Below are 15,996 nucleotides of genomic sequence, written 5' to 3'. Positions count from 1 at the left end.
AACAATTAGGGGAGATATAAATTTACCAATAACGTATAGGTTTGTGGGAGTGAATTTGAATGTTACTCACAGATGGGAGGTACCCATCCCTTTTAATGTAGCACTGCATAATCTTAGTTTTAGTAGTCCGTGAGGATTTACCAGCTAGGCTGATATTTTACTTGATTTCTAAGTTGTGATTCACATGTCACAGCTACAATCATTATCAAAAGTCTGAGGAAGATGTCTCCTCAAATACATACTATTCAAGGAAGAGGCTAATTATAAAAGGAACTGAAAGCAGAAATAAATGACAAATGCTAATCTGTTCTGTAAATGGTTTGCTAAAAACAGTGCAAGACCAACGATCTCATGGTATATTAACAGGAGATAACGTTCGCTTCTGGTTGCCATTGTTTCCTCTAGCAGCATAGCTACCGTAATGCAAAATGCCTCTCCATACTGTACCAACTATGTCAGACAACAAACATCACCACTGGAGTTTAGAGAATAAAGATAATGCCATATACATTGCAATGCAAATTGTGATACATTTAATGCAAACAAAATCTTTTGGACAAGAACAAACAAAGGAAATTGCATGACAAAGCTCAGAAAAGCTATAAGGTTTTCTAAGATTTCTGGTGGCAGTTCTTTCACAGGAAAGATGGTCGGTATTTCAATTAGAGTTGAAAAAGGGGCTAAAAACTACAGATGATTTTTGAACTATTTTCTTCAGAGATCTATACTTTTAATTCCAGTGGTGATATGTGTTTGACACAGTCAGTACAATATAAAGAGGCATTTTGCATTATCAATACTAAATACATTAGCAAATACATGCATGTTTGTTTATTATTCTGATTTAGATGGCTTCCCTTACAGTTCGTTATACTGAACCATATTCCATTCTGTACTGGATTTTGACCATAATACATTGCACTTCAAGCACAATTTGGAAGATTCAAGGCCAAGAGATGTTTTCCTATATATCTGATTGAAAACATTCAGAATCTATGCAAATAAATTATTCAAATCTTTCCTAAGAGTAGGAAAATACTCAACCAATGACAGCTGCATCATGTGAAAAAGTATAATAATATATTAGTCATTCTAGATTAAGTGTTCAATTGAATTTGGAGACAATTTGAAAGGCGGGCAAGATCACACTATCAAGTGTCTCTGTGACCAGCATAAGGTTTTATGGAATAGTTTTCCACTGATTTTGGTCCAATATAAACCTAAGACCATGCCCAATCGCATCACAACAAATTAGTTTCAGACACAAAATGGTAATCAAGTTGGGGGCCTATTCTGAAAGTGGAACTAAGAACTTCCCAGCATTGATGTGCTTTCAATCCTGCAGCTGTTTCTAAAAGCTTCCTCCCAAAGGCACATTTAGAACTAAATTAAATGCAACTTTGACTTAATTAACGTTATAAATGATAATGAATACAGTGTAGATTCATAAGAGACATTTACATTGTGTTGTAAAACTGATAAAAATTTAATAACTCTTTGTTAATAAGTTATGTCTCTTTAGACCCATAAAGCCTAAGGCATTCAACGCTCTAGTCTAGGGTCTAAGCTAGGTTCCTAATGCAGGTGGAACGAGGAGGCAGAAGACTGACTTGACATTTGCTCTAAGCCTGCTCTGGATCAAGCCTCTGCTTGTTCGTAAGTACTTTATTTCATATAGTAAAGGTCAGAATTTGGGCTCAAGGCAGGGCTATGACAGAAATGCTCAAGTGGAAACCGAGCTGGCCCTGGCATCTGTCGCTTGAGATAGCTCAGAAGCAGGAGAGACGGAGAGCTAACAGGCTAGCATCTGTCCTACACCAAGGAGGTAACAGGAAGAATCTGCTGCCTGGTGGTAAGAAACTGTCAGGGTGAGTTTCATGACAACCAGCCACACTCAGGAAATAAAAATGCAAACATAATTTCCATGTCACCTTGCATAAGGTCCTCTGCTAAACTCACTCCACAGGATGCAGACAGCATCTTTCCTAGCTTGTCCCCATCAAGGCAAGCCCCTCACTAGTCACTTCCCTGTGACCCTGGTAAGAAACACTACCCACTGGAAAGGCCTAAAGGAATTAAAAAAGACTTCTTGGTCTCTTTTTCCCCCTCTCAACTCTTCAAAAAAGATTTGCTGCTAAACTTAGCAGTGCCTGAGTCCTGTGTTGAAGCTACTGTATGTATTTCTTTGCTGCACAGACATCATGAGTCAGGCAGAGCACCCTCACATCAGCCCACTGGTAAACACTGCGCCACAAAACTCATTTGAAAAGGCATCTGTTTCATTATTCATATATTCTGGTCATGTAGAACAACTAGTCAGGTTGTCTTGCTTTTACTATTCTACTGGTTGACAAGGAACAGCTGGGTTGTTGTTTTTTTCTGCTCCTGCATTTCTACAAATCACTATTAATCTATATCCTCATATTATCCTCAAATTAACGGAAAGCCAAATCATTTAGCATTGCTCAGGTTTAAATTAAAATATGCACCTATAAAAAGGATTCATTTTCCATCTTTATGAGAATCCAACACTGACTGTGTACTGGAAGTCAGATATTTGATAAACATGGTTTCAGCTTACTTTTTTGCATTGTAATTAGTCTAAAATAACAAGTTATATTTAAAATATTGGTTAATATCCTTTACGCACAGATGGATGAGAGCAAGGTGTGGTGAGAGAGCTAAACTCTATGTTGCTAAACTTTAGAGACAGCGACCACACTATATGATTTTAAACTTCTTATTCTTTTTTTATCTGAACATAAGCACCGTGTGCGCATGCGCGGACACACACACTGTACATAGTGTGCAAGCAACAAAGATCACACTGGTACAAGGTTTAGTTCATACAGTATGTATCCAGGATTGGTCCAGTGATGGAAAAACACGGCTAGACTGAGGGACCAGTGATAATTTTAAGGTCAGCTAACCCATGAACTAGAAATGAATGCTCTAGGCCACACAAATGCTGAGCTTCTTGTACATGTGCATCAACAGACTCGCTCACAAGTACTCTTTCACATCCCTCTTTCAAACATATACACATATGGACAGCAACTATTTGCTCGTAAAAGAGGGACAAAAACTTCAGAGCAGCAGTGTCTTCTCCCTTTTGCATTCACTCTCTCTTATAAACAAATCCACACAATATAGAGTATACGGGGATGGAATTATTTTCCCTTCTGTTTACTGATACTAAATAATTCTTTACAACCACTGCTTTTGTCTGAAAGCATTCACATTGCTCTGCCAAAACATTTGTAACCTTGAGAAAGCAGGCCTTACACAATCACTTCATTCTGAGCACCATCCTGCTTTTACTTCCTACGTTAATTCTGGTATGACTTTTGCATTGAATATCTCATATCTCCAACATTTCAGACTATGTTGATTCAAGATTTTAGCTCCAGCTTTTGTTTTCAGTAGCCACTAAAATCTTGTGAATGAAGAGGGGCAGAGATGGCAGACTGATTGGTATGATTCTAAAGTCCAAAGCCTCATTATCATCACAGAGTTAGATACACTTTCAGGACCGGTATACCATTCCAAGCACTGGACCAGTGACCAGAAAGAAAATATTTCAACGTCTGCATGTACCTCTAGCTAGATATTAGGAAGTTAGTGAGGGAGGAAATATATTGAGGCCGTGGTGGAAGGATTGCTCAAAAGCAGTAAGTGCAAATGTCTAGCATGTGATAGAGGTGCAGACAACTAGGCTGAGAACTGGTTCAGAGAAATCATTGTTCCAACATTCAGCTCTGGAATGATGGTTAAAACTCTATCAGTCGGGGCAGCTTCAGGCAGTACTGCATGACAGCCTACAAAAATATACAAATGGAGCTGGGGGGAAATCATCCCATCCCCCAAGAAAACCCTTAAGCATAAAACCAACGAGTAATTATGGGGGTCTTATTTGTCTGAAATATACATCTCATGGAAACTGGTTTTGTGGTTTGCAAGAACTCCAGGGGCCTGGGACTACTATCAAGAATGCCCTGCCTCCGGCACCTACAAATTCAGGTGCCACAGTGAGGAGCATAGTATAAGAACCTACATAGAACAGAACAGCACTGGAACCTACATAGGTATTTTCCCTTTGTGTTATTTCTTTCCATTGTCTTGTTTTGCATACTTAAAAGGGCATTTAGGTGACATCAGCTTTGTTGACAGTAGCTTAGTCTGTGCATAGAGCTAATGAAAATAAATTGGTTTAGTTTATTATCCAGTAGCACTAAAGATTACATTTAAGATGCTGTGCTGTATGGTGCCTTGATTTTTATTGCGGTGGACTTTTTACCATAACTACGTTATTTAAAATTGATTATTTCCTTGGTAAAACTTGGTAAAATGCTTATTATAACATACATAAGTATGTTTTAAAATTATTTCTAGGAGGTTTGAAGAAGATGCATACGATCCTGTAGATTTATCTAGGGGAAACATCACACAAATTTTGGCCCTCAGTTATACAAGAATAGATCCAGAGTAACTATCAATTTCAATAGTAACTGAAGAAAAAATTTGTCCCACTGGAGGAAGGAATAATTTTTTTTGGAAATAGCTTTATGTAAGTCAATTTCCTCCCACAGAGTGGTTCACTGGGTTACTTCACAAATGTTGGATATTGGTGACAAACATTGCATGATTTGTCTTCTCTCTGGGTTTGAATTAATAAGCTTTTATTGTGTCACTATGCCCTCATTTTAATTGTCCTTTTATATTAGTCTCATTAAAGGAATGTCAGGATAGAACAGGCTAACACTAACATTCTCCAACACAGAGAGGTTGGGTCATTTCATAAAACTGAATTAGAAAAACATACCCATCTTATCATAATTACTTGCTTAACACCTAACAAGAGTATCCTGGGGGATCTAAATCAAATCCATCTTTCCTCCCTCAACAGATCCCATCATTTCCCCCCCTCAACCTCTCCTTCCCCAATACACTGATGGCATACAGTCTGCTTTTTGTGCAATACAGGGAGGAGACAGCATGAGCAGAGAGAGGGTCACTGGGCCATGTGGAGGGGAAAGATGTCTTTGGGGGTAACAATAATAATAATACTAGTATCCCAAACAGCACATGCACCTCTATCCCTTCTGTGACTGTAGTGAATCTCACACAGCTGGGGAAGGAGTCTGGAGAATAGCATAGTATCCGGCATATTCCCCTTCAGAGCAGTGTAAGTTACATGAAATCTGGATCATAAGTTATGGCTGCCTTGAGCAGCACTAACTCCTCAGACCATAGCTTTTCCATGATACAGAGCGGGTATATATTAGTGTCTAGCAAGGGAATCCATTGCCATTATGGAATGAAATAACCGTGCTACTACTGAGGCATGCTCCATGTCACAACAAGCACAGGCCAGCATGGCTCCTAGCCCTCCACAAGAGCAGGTATTTCTGTCCTTAGGCTGTTTCATGGGTGAAATGGCATCAGACTAGGAACTGTGGATTTTAGGCATCAAGTCCCACCTTTTAACATGGAAAGCAGAGGATCTGGACCTCAGACAGCAGCCGCTCCCACGCTGATATGTGCACTCATTTAGAACTCACTGAATCATTAACATTCCAAATAAGAGGAACAAAAAACTATGCCTCCTTCTTACTGCCCAGAGCTTTTTATCTAACTAGTCAGTTAGGAACCTAGGGTTTCAAAGTTTAATCAGTTTGGTAAACCTAGGCAAAGACGTGCATCTTCTAACTATAACCCACTGGTCAATGCATGTTACGTGTTCCTCTTTGTGCCTGATCCACAGAAGATGTCAATCTGTTACAACCCCAGTTACAGAGCCTGGCTCTTTAGTTCAAGCTGCCGAGACCCATGCTTTTCTCTGTCGGTTCCCAATCCAGGATGGTGGCCAAAGATTGCTGTGATCACACAAATATTTCTAAACATAGCCAGGTGCATGCTGAAGTGTATTTCCCGAGGAACGGAATTACACAGGTATCAACCCACTTCCATGAATGCCCTTCCTTGAGCACCTGCAAGCCTAGATACCATGGAGATGGGCATGGTAAAATAACATACATAGATTAGCGCAAAGCAGTAAACCTTTACTGTTGGACCATCAATTTCTGAGGCATATCAATCATAATGTGATTTGGAGGTAGTGAGATGGTCCTTAAGTTAACCTGTTCCTCTTCCATTTAGGACTTTGTACATAGTAACTAATTCTGTGAACATCACCCAATAGTCTGTGGTGCAGTCTGTTAAGCACATATCTCTTGTGGTCTTGTTCCATCAAGGAAGTGGTTTCTTCCTTCTGAATTAGCCCAGGTTTCCAGATGCCACTCTTCACCTCAGTGTTGCTGCACCTCCAAAGCAAGATTTGGAAGCAACACTGAATTGCTGTGTATTGTGTCTACCTACAAAATGCAGCTAAAACACAAAAACAAACAAAAAACTGCTGCTCACCTTATATATCCCTACATTTGCAAAAAACACCTCTTTCCTTTTAGATGGTTGCCACCAATGCCAAAAGAGATTTAGTGTATTTATAGCTAATCAAAATGTGATTTTCATAAACTGAAAGTTCAGTAAAATTCAGTCTAGTAAATAAACAGAGAAATAATCTCTTTCACTTACAGTGCAATATATACTGTAGACTCCACTTCCTCTACAGGGGCATACAATTAGCACACAAAACTCCTATGCACATCAATGAATATGTAACTTGATACAGCCATAAGCTTCTACTTAGCACCAGATTCCTATAAACACGGTTAATTCTCATAACCATTATTCACTGTTTGAAGACATGACAGACAATGGTCTCTGATTTTATTTACCTTGAAAATGGAAAGCCTGCTTTTAAAAATAAAATATAAATAAAATAAAATAAAAATGAAAAACACATTAAGCAATCTTAGAAGCACACCAGCTCAACAGGGGAACCATGACCAAAGCAAGCCCTGTAATAGTATAATGACCTTTAATGAGTGTCTTGGGAAACAATACAGTTCTAGCATAAAAGACAAAGGGCAAAACTCATCATGGCTCCACTGACACTAATTCAAAATGATTTTCTGAACAACTAAAGAATGTAAGAGAGGTAATCTGATCTACCAATCTGACCTCACTTTGATTCCAGGGCCCTGCTGCTGCCATTTCTAATTGTCAAACACTCTAAATTTCACATCTGCTCATATTTAATGAAAAGCCGACTCTCACCACCATTCTTTGAGTTAACTAGCTCTGTCAAGATGGGCATCATCTGACCCCTCTGCACAGCAAAGAAAACATGGTGATTTCTATTGAAGCCCTGCCAGTGGAATTTTGTGTGTGTGTGTGTATGTATATATACAAAAGAAAGGCCTATGCTGGTTTGTTAAGGGCTTGAATTGATATTGATTTTTCTTACTTATTATTAACGGTCAAAGGTGAGTGGTCTCACATGGGGAAGAATGAGAGCTCTTGATTTGACGGAGTGACGACGGGGGGGGGGGAGGGGGGGGGAGGCCGATGAAACAGAGGATTCTAAAAATCCCTAAAGCTGTCAATATCCTTTAGATTTCAGAATGCAATGTGGGTCTAACATGTTTCCAAAAGTGGTGCTGTTGAGGGCAATGATATCATACACAGGATGTTTTTGGTTGAATAGGGAATGAAATCAAAACCAGGGTTTTTCCCCTCTACAGCCTTAAGTGAACTGGAAAGCTACACTAACTCTTCAAATTAGGGTTTCTCTTTGCTTGCCAGATGATACTAATGGTAGAAATGTCACCCATTTGTAGGGGACGTATTCATTTAGTGCTGTCTGTTTGCTGTTAACAACAGTGCCAGGACTCAACCACATAATCTCTTTGCACGAGGCTGCATTAATGTAAAAAATATTGTGTGCTGTGTTGCAGAGACTAAGAGATTATATAAGTAAATGCATGTGCAGTAACTCTCGGTACTGGAAGATTCTCATTCACTGTTCTAAACACAGGGAAGTTAGTTTTTCTGTACACGGTAGTGACACGGGGCTCAAAAAAGGGTGCAACCTCTTAGTATACAGCAAAGGCATTACTAGTGGAAATTGTCATCCATTGAAGATGATGCATTAGAGATGACTAACTGGAAAAAGAAGTGAGCTTATGCCCAAATAAATCTGTTAGTCTTTAAGGTGCCACCGGACTCCTTGTTGTTTCTGTGGATACAGACTGACACAGCTACCCCCTGATACTTGGAAAAAGAAAGACAGAACAGCTATGCTGCATACTCCTTATGGCAGTATGTAGAGTACATACAGGTCAAATCCCCCCAGCATGTGTATAAATAGCCGTGTAGATGGTGAGACACTGCTTGGGCGAGTTGAGTAAAGACACGCCTAAAGCCTTAGGGTACACACCCTACACAGCTCTCTACATGCCCAAGCAGCACCTCCCCCATCTATACTGCTATTTGAACAGTGTAGTGTCCTGCTGCCTCCCTACTGCTCAAGTCTTTCCCCACTGCAGGGAAAGACTCTAGCAGTGGGGAAAGGCTCCAGCAGGGAGTGGGGAGGCGGTGGGGAAGGGGGAAAACAGCTGGCAAGGGCTCCAGTGATACCCAACTGCCAGAGCCTCTCCCTGCCACAGGGAGCTGCTGGAGCCTTTCTTTGCTGCATCTCCCATGCCAGGGCCTTTCACTGACATGTGTAGCTACACACTGCAATGTGGACACAGCCTCTGTTTCACTGTGGCATGTAGCCCACATATGGCTGCCAGTGGTGTGCAGTATAGATGTAACTTCAGAGTGCTTATACCTACACACTGGTACACAGAGAGGGTTTGCATCACCAAGAAACCCCACTAGATAAAACTTCAAATGACAAGGCTTTTATGATTATGTGCCAAGAATCTGTCTCTCTGGATCAATGGATCACAGACCAAAATAGCTGGAGCCAAGGCATTCAGCAGGTGTGACTAGACATTGTATTTATGTTGTATCAAAAAGCTACTGGATGCAACATCCACTAATCCCATTGTACTCAGCACTTGGTGGAGTTCCTGTGTGCTATGCCATACATATCAGGTGATTGCTCTTCCTGATTAAAACTATATCTTTCCTATCACTCTGATTTTGCCCATCCATTTGGATAGGGAGAAAGAAAACAATCCCTGCCTGAGACATAGTTTTGCCTGTTACGGATATTTGAACAGGGTGGCAGTTATTGTCATTAATAATCTTCCTCGACTGCTGACAAATCACTGAAGGAAAAGGTGTGCTCAGGATCCCAATAATGTAGTTAATAATCACTTGCATTGCTCCTCCCTCTTTGCTCTATGTCTTCAGAAGAGCATTTGTGGTTTGTTCATGATAGGTGCTAATCACTGTCACCTGCTAGAGGTGCATTTTTAAAGACTGACACGCTCCTCCTCTATTCAGGGGTACTTTGCGATGGACTACATGACAGGAGCTTGTGTCAGGGTAGACTCATTAAAGAGCAGCTTGTGATGAAATAGTTCTACACTGGGTACATCCATCTCTACTAAGCCTTCTGGGATGTCCATCTTGAATGAGGACTTCCTTCCTTACAGCAAATGAAGGGTTACAAAGAACAAGGCTAATGGGAAAAAAACAAAAAAAACCCAACTTCAGCTACAAATTGTATCCTGTATTGGAGACTTCCACTGCCTACTGTATGCCATTCAACCACACTGCTATCACAACTGCCCACTGAATTTATAGATTTTTTTTAACCAGTTTGTAGTCACAGATTTAGACACAGACTCCCCCCCCGCAACCATTAATAAGGCATTTACTTTACTGTGTAATTAATGACAATTTATACTGTATGCATGAAATATAAACAAAAACATCACCAAGCTGCACTATTAAGGTCCCACATGCTGCCGCAAAGACGCACTATTTAAGAAGCACATTAAGCAAATTAATGAATAAATTAAATGTTGGTATTAAAAAAACCCCAAACCACATCATACATAAATATAGAGCTATATTAAAACTAATTCTGAAAAAAGCATCAGCCCAGTAAAACTCACAGAACTACAATGTACGACACAAGACAGGGATGATACCACAGACACCACAGACATGGAACAGCATGTGTTGGTGTTAAAACTTACAGGCACGTAAACTGGTGGAGCAATCATTAACAGAGACAGAAGAAAGTGGGAAGGCTCTCTCAAGGGTGTCCATGTTACTATGTACACTGCCTGACATGCAAGAGCAGTCACGCTCAGAGCGTCCGCAATCAAAACAACATGCCAGTTTCATTCTCTTGTAGATGGACATCTTGGCTATAACCATATGTTGGATGGGAGGAGAGGAAGAGCAGCAGGTTAATGGCAAGGTTATATATATATATAACAAGGCAGCTGGAAGGTAACTTAAGGGATTTAATACAGGCCTTAGTTTATGTTTAACAGTCTTGACCCAGGAAAAAAATGCAATGTGATTATTGATAACAGTTTGGCTGCACATCAAAAGTAGGGAAAAGATAAATGACTCTTTATATTCTCCCTAAGTCTTATAGGGTGACCACAGACATAGGGAAGAATTGCTAATTACAATCAGATTTTTGGATTAAAAAAAGAACAAAAGTAAAAACAGAAAATCCTAAGCACATTTTTTTCCCCTGGCACAATTAACACTGCTGGGCCAAAAAGAGAGAGAAAAATTTAAAGATGTTAATCAATCATATAATTTGGACCTACATTGCTTGTGGCAAACATCAAAGTTATTTTTAAAAAAACAGACAGAAAGCCTCTCAAAAGTGCTAATAATTTCTCAGTATTAAACAGTGCCTGAGAAGTTTCTTCATTGCATTAAATTACATGTTATTGGAGAGTTACAAGACGTCTTCACAAAACTTCCTGAAAGATTTAGTGACTTTACATTATGCCTTCAGGAACTGAAATTGACTCTCGACAGAATACCAAAATTTGTTCACATGAGAGATTCAGCTAATAATGGCAAATATGCTTGACATTAAAGCCAATTCACAAATAAGGCATCATCAAAAGCACACAGAACATTGGTCCATTGGAACATGCTGAACCAATCATCGGCATATTTTCTGCTCCAAGTGGAACTGTGATTGAACATCACAACTGTCTTCAGATGTCAATCCAGAAAGCAAATAAATAAATGCTTACTTAGAAACCAACTCAAAAAGATGTGCTAGCATCAGCAAAATCCATTTGTGTCTTTTAAGCAATGAACCCAAAAGAGTGATACTATCTTCAATGTGTATTTGCTATAAATGTAACACGTTTAATTTAAAAATTACTCGAAAGTATCATTGCCCGATTTTATCTTATTCACAATTTGAATCTGAAGATGAAAATAAATGCCACTTGAAAATAGTTTCAGATGTTGCACTGAACCATCATTGTTGGTAATGCCTTAGCATGAACTGGCTTATTTATACTGCCACTTAAACAGAACATTGACAGCCAAAAGCAAAACCTTCAAATATAAAAGTAGCCAAAAAGGTAAAGTTTCTTTGGCCTGCAGCTTCCATTAGGAAGTCTTTTTTATGTGACAACGGTGATGTTATTTAAATTATTTCCCCTCAGTTTTGCCATTTTTGAATGCTACAGTCACCAGGAAAGAGGGATTTATCTCTCTCAAATGGGTCAAGTCCTGTTCTAAGACCTTTGTGACTTGCCATACAGTATATTTGTCAAGCAAGGGTAACGTTATGATTGTGGAAAACAGGCATTGAGGGAGATGAATGAGTGATCTCTTCAGCAGTGACTCCATTCCTCTAAAACGTTAATTGCATTTCTAGTGGCATGTTCTTTTAGCATCTTAGTCAAGTTATCTTGCAGCTGTTCAGAAAGTCATCATGCAGCATCAGGCCCGTTCAGTGCATGGTACATCATTCCTCAGAGCTTGGCTTTTAGTATAAAGGGTTCCACTGCAGCTTTTGATGCATACAAATTTAGACAACACAGAAAATTCAAAACAGCATTTGGTTCATCCATGTTTCCCTCTCCTAATTCTCCCCAGCATGTATTTTTAAAACTAAAAGTTGGGGACAAAGTAGGTGAGACATTTGCTCATAAACTGATTAGATGTTTCCATTACACCTCTTTTTATTTTATTATTTTGTTTTTCACTCTAACAATATGTGGAGTTCCATAGAGAAAAGATAAAGGGTACTTGCCAGAAACTAATACTAGGTGAGGGGAAAAGAAAGACTCGTTTTGAGTTTAAAATACAGCTGTTTTGAAGGATTTTTTCTAATCAAATGCTGTAGCGAAACAGTATCTGAAAATTCTGTAATACTATGTTGTTGGTTAGTAACAGTCCCTGGTTTTCAGTTACTTACAGCCATATTTTGTCAACAGAAAATAATAAACTATGACATTTATTAAAATAAAAAAAATCATTGTTAAGGGCAGGGAAGGATCGGAAGGAAAACTTTTGGAACCATTTTAATCAGACTTAAACCAATGATGTGGACAATTTAAATCTTTCTATTCAATAAGGGAAAGTTTGTCAGGTACATCTTAAAACCCACACCTTTCAGGGACTGTTTTTAACTATTATTATTGGTTGTTCTGGAGACCATGCATCATTTTTTTGATATTTCACATTGTTAACATGCAAGAAACAGGCTTTAACCTGGCAATAAATGTAACAAAAAAGACTTGCTATAAGGGTTTAAACCAGTATATAAGCAATCACATATTAAAGCAATACATTTTGTAAAGAAAACATGCTGTAACTCTTCATTCCTGTTACACAGTCATTTTACATTCATACCAAATACAATATTGAAATAAATTTAAATTAAAACATGGAATATTAGTAAGGATGATTAGTGAGAAGATCAAAGACAAGACAGAAATGATTAAAGATGGTTCAGCCACACACATACTGTTTCCTGTTAAACCTCCATAAATATTAATAAAAAATGGTAATCAGCAGGGGATAAGGGACCCTTTTTGTACAGCCTTTTGGACGGATGCTAAATTCATGTGATACCTGTAGCAGCTGCATAAAAATCCAATCATTCTCTACCATACCCTTGTAGAAATGATCAGGATGCAGAATGGAACTGTTATTTGCAGTTCTGGTGAAAATAAAAACAGAACATAGAACAACTTAATTTCCTATTTTAGGTTCTTGAAAAACAAATGGATAGAAGGGAATGGCAGCTCCCTCTTCTTGGCCTACCCTCCCACCCCCAAAACAAAACAAAAACAAAACAAAACCCAAAGGGTGCTCCTATGTATCTGAATTCAAGCCAGTGAAATTCGGTTTCTTCTAATTAATCAAAATGTAGCTGTTCCACTGACACAAACTATTTGATAAGAGCAGGAAACTAAGGCAAGATTTTTAAACTATTTGGAAAAAACATTTCCAAAACTATCAACATTTTAGACTTCAAATCTCAGGTTTCATTTATTTTATAATTTTAAAATTGGCACAAATGTTTTTGTTGCAGTTTTTAAAACAGACCGACATTCTTCATTTTTACTTTAGAGGAAAAAGCTGAGTGTCTAGCACTCTGGCAACACCTCATTTGCTCATCACAAAGTCCCCCAAGCCCTGTCAAAACGTCTAGAAGAAAGTACCTAGGATTATCTGAGTGAGGTGTCATTTAAAAATTCACAAAGAGTAATGGGGAATATTTCCAGCCACAAAAGAAAGCAAGGGAAATTGCCAATTGTTCTTTAAATAAGTTGTCAAATAACAGTTCCTTGTCTAGAGCAAGCAGGACAAAGCACCCCTTCTTCACTGCTGATTGCTTTTTTTTTGTTTGTATGTTTTATGTTACCATACAGTCTTCCTGATCTCATTGCTCCACCCATCACTAACAGTAGCTTTACTCATGGACCTCAATGGTAACAAAAAGTAGATCTATGAGGACATCTAGTGGATCTCTATCAAACAACAGCTGGTTAAGTACAATGTGGACTGGAGGTCACTTGATTGGCAGTGAGTAAAAAAGCACCCAACTACCATTAAGAATTGAAATGGATATGATGTCATTTCAATTCATCAAGTTCTCATGATCCACAGCAAGTAAAATGACAACAAAGGGGAAGTTTACAAATAAATTATGGTATAAAGCAACTAGCAGCATTAAAGGAAGACCATATTTATTTGATTGCCTTTTGGTGATGTTGGTTAACATCATCAGTCTAAAAAATTGAAAGGGCTTCCCACAGCACAATTTCAGTTTTCTTAAAAATACAGCAGCATGTCAAACTGGTGACAATTGATTTTCTCTTAACACAACAGGCAAAGCTAGCTCTCCTTCGTCTCACTGTGTTCCAGGGCAATTTCAAGACCACCAAATGCAGCCTGCAAGCTATTTTGCAAGTTTTGCAAATTTCTGACTTTAAGTGATGTCAGTCATAGGCAATTTGTTAGCTGTTTCCTGAAATTCACAGGGTGTTCTTGTTCTTCAGCCAAAACCGCAGGAGCAGCAGGTGAAGTGAGTGGACAATCTGCACATTCTACTGTATTTCAGTAACTTTAGAAAAGACTTGCATGTTTTGAATTAATGATGTTTTTATAGACCAATTCATTTTTATTTTCAGACATCTTCATGACCCTTCCTTCATTATATTTCAGGGGACACTCAGCCAATGTGTTCTAAATACTTCCTCCATTCATTTCTAAGGGGGCTGAAACTACTAGAAGAACTAAGGCAAAGTTGCATATTTATTTAAAAAAAAAATCATGTTCAAATCTTCTCTTTCAGCTCGAGGTGAATTATACTCAGAAAAGTGGCTATGTAAAAATGGATTCTTCAATATCTCTGTGGCTTTGGTCTTCCAAGCCGGACTCAGCCTAGCCCTCTTTTTCTTGGAACAATTTTGTGTCTGTGAATAATTATGCCGAGTATGAATTGTGGGCAGTAATATTAGTAGTTAGATGGCAATCAAACTAATTTGGAATTGCAAAAATGAAGGATCATATTGTAGCTTTTGCATCATTATCTATATAGTCATCTAAGTTCTGACTGCAGAATCTTTATTAGTGGTGATGATGTACACTACAGAAAGAACACAGATAGAATCCTAGCTCCTATATGGCTTGTGCAGAGTGCAAAGAAAGAAAAATAGTCTTATCTTGTAAAATATGGACAAATTTGATATAGAAATAACTAAGAAATAATAAACAAAACCCCCATTTTGTCATTTTTACAGTCTCACTCTTCTGATTATAATCTCACTTTTAAACCTATTTATTTTTGTCTTAATAGTCTTGATACTGCTAATTGATCTCTACTGGACCAAAGATTTTTATAGTAGGAACTGTACATTTGCTTTCAAATCCTGATTTACTGAGGATAGGAACTGAAATTAAAAATCAAACAGAGACTGGGGAACCAGGCAGGCCTATCAGATCACTGCCTTTAGCTGACATGAGGGCAAGACCCTGAGGATGCTGGGTTAGGTCCCAGAGTTACTAATGTCAGCAATAAAATCCTCATTCAGAGTACTAAATTTCTGGGTCTTAATCCTGGAAGCAGTATGCATGTAAAAATCACTTATAAATCTATGTCCAAGAACAAGGTGGAAGGTTTTATCTGTCTGAACTGTAAATAGTTAATATGTAAGTGGTCAATTCTGCCATCACTATTCAAATTCATCTCAAATAGACAAGTTGGTGAACTTGGCTCCTGAGCTAGTTAGTGCTTTCAACTGTGTTGTTCAGCACCTTATGTGGAGTGGTACATTCTCATTCCCTCAATGTATCTCCCAACAATAAATGGCATTGCAGCATTTGGATATGCTGATTGCCTAACATTGTGATGTTATTCCCAGAAGTACTGCCTTTCCTGGATTCTTTAGGTCCTTGTGTTCCTATGTGACTGTGTAGCACCTAGCACAAGAAGGCCAGAAGCTTTTGCTACCTTAAAACAAAATAACAAGAGTAACATTTGGGGGAATGGTAACCAAAAAAAAGGTAACCTCACAGGTTTGGAGTAGCCATGGTTAAAATGAGTGGTTAGTGGACTCCCCGTGGTACCACTGTGGCACATTATACCCTTGAGCTATCTGATCCTGGTCCCTGAAACTGTTGGGGAAC

General features: G+C 38.6%; 1 protein-coding gene and 1 long non-coding RNA gene across 17 annotated transcripts in view; one reads left to right on the top strand and one right to left on the bottom strand.

Moving 5' to 3' along the window:
* Positions 1-15,996, bottom strand: part of KCNMA1 (potassium calcium-activated channel subfamily M alpha 1) — an 881,172-nt gene that overhangs the window by 106,102 nt on the left and 759,074 nt on the right. For 4 of the 16 annotated variants that reach the window (XM_039482437.1, XM_039482439.1, XM_039482440.1 and 1 more), the window contains exon 19: positions 10,062-10,235. The exons of the other annotated variants lie outside the window; for them this stretch is intronic. In XM_039482437.1, coding sequence (XP_039338371.1) covers positions 10,062-10,235 — 174 coding nt within the window. The remainder of the gene's footprint in view (positions 1-10,061; positions 10,236-15,996) is intronic. 16 annotated transcript variants of the gene reach the window in all.
* Positions 1-15,996, top strand: part of LOC120369297 — a 35,371-nt gene that overhangs the window by 7,516 nt on the left and 11,859 nt on the right. The gene's annotated exons all lie outside the window — the stretch shown is intronic.

The sequence above is a fragment of the Mauremys reevesii genome, linkage group 7 (assembly GCF_016161935.1).
Source record: "Mauremys reevesii isolate NIE-2019 linkage group 7, ASM1616193v1, whole genome shotgun sequence".
Taxonomy (NCBI): Eukaryota; Metazoa; Chordata; order Testudines; family Geoemydidae; genus Mauremys; species Mauremys reevesii.
Note: the sequence above shows the minus strand (reverse complement) of the source record. Positions and strands in the feature narration are given on the sequence as shown.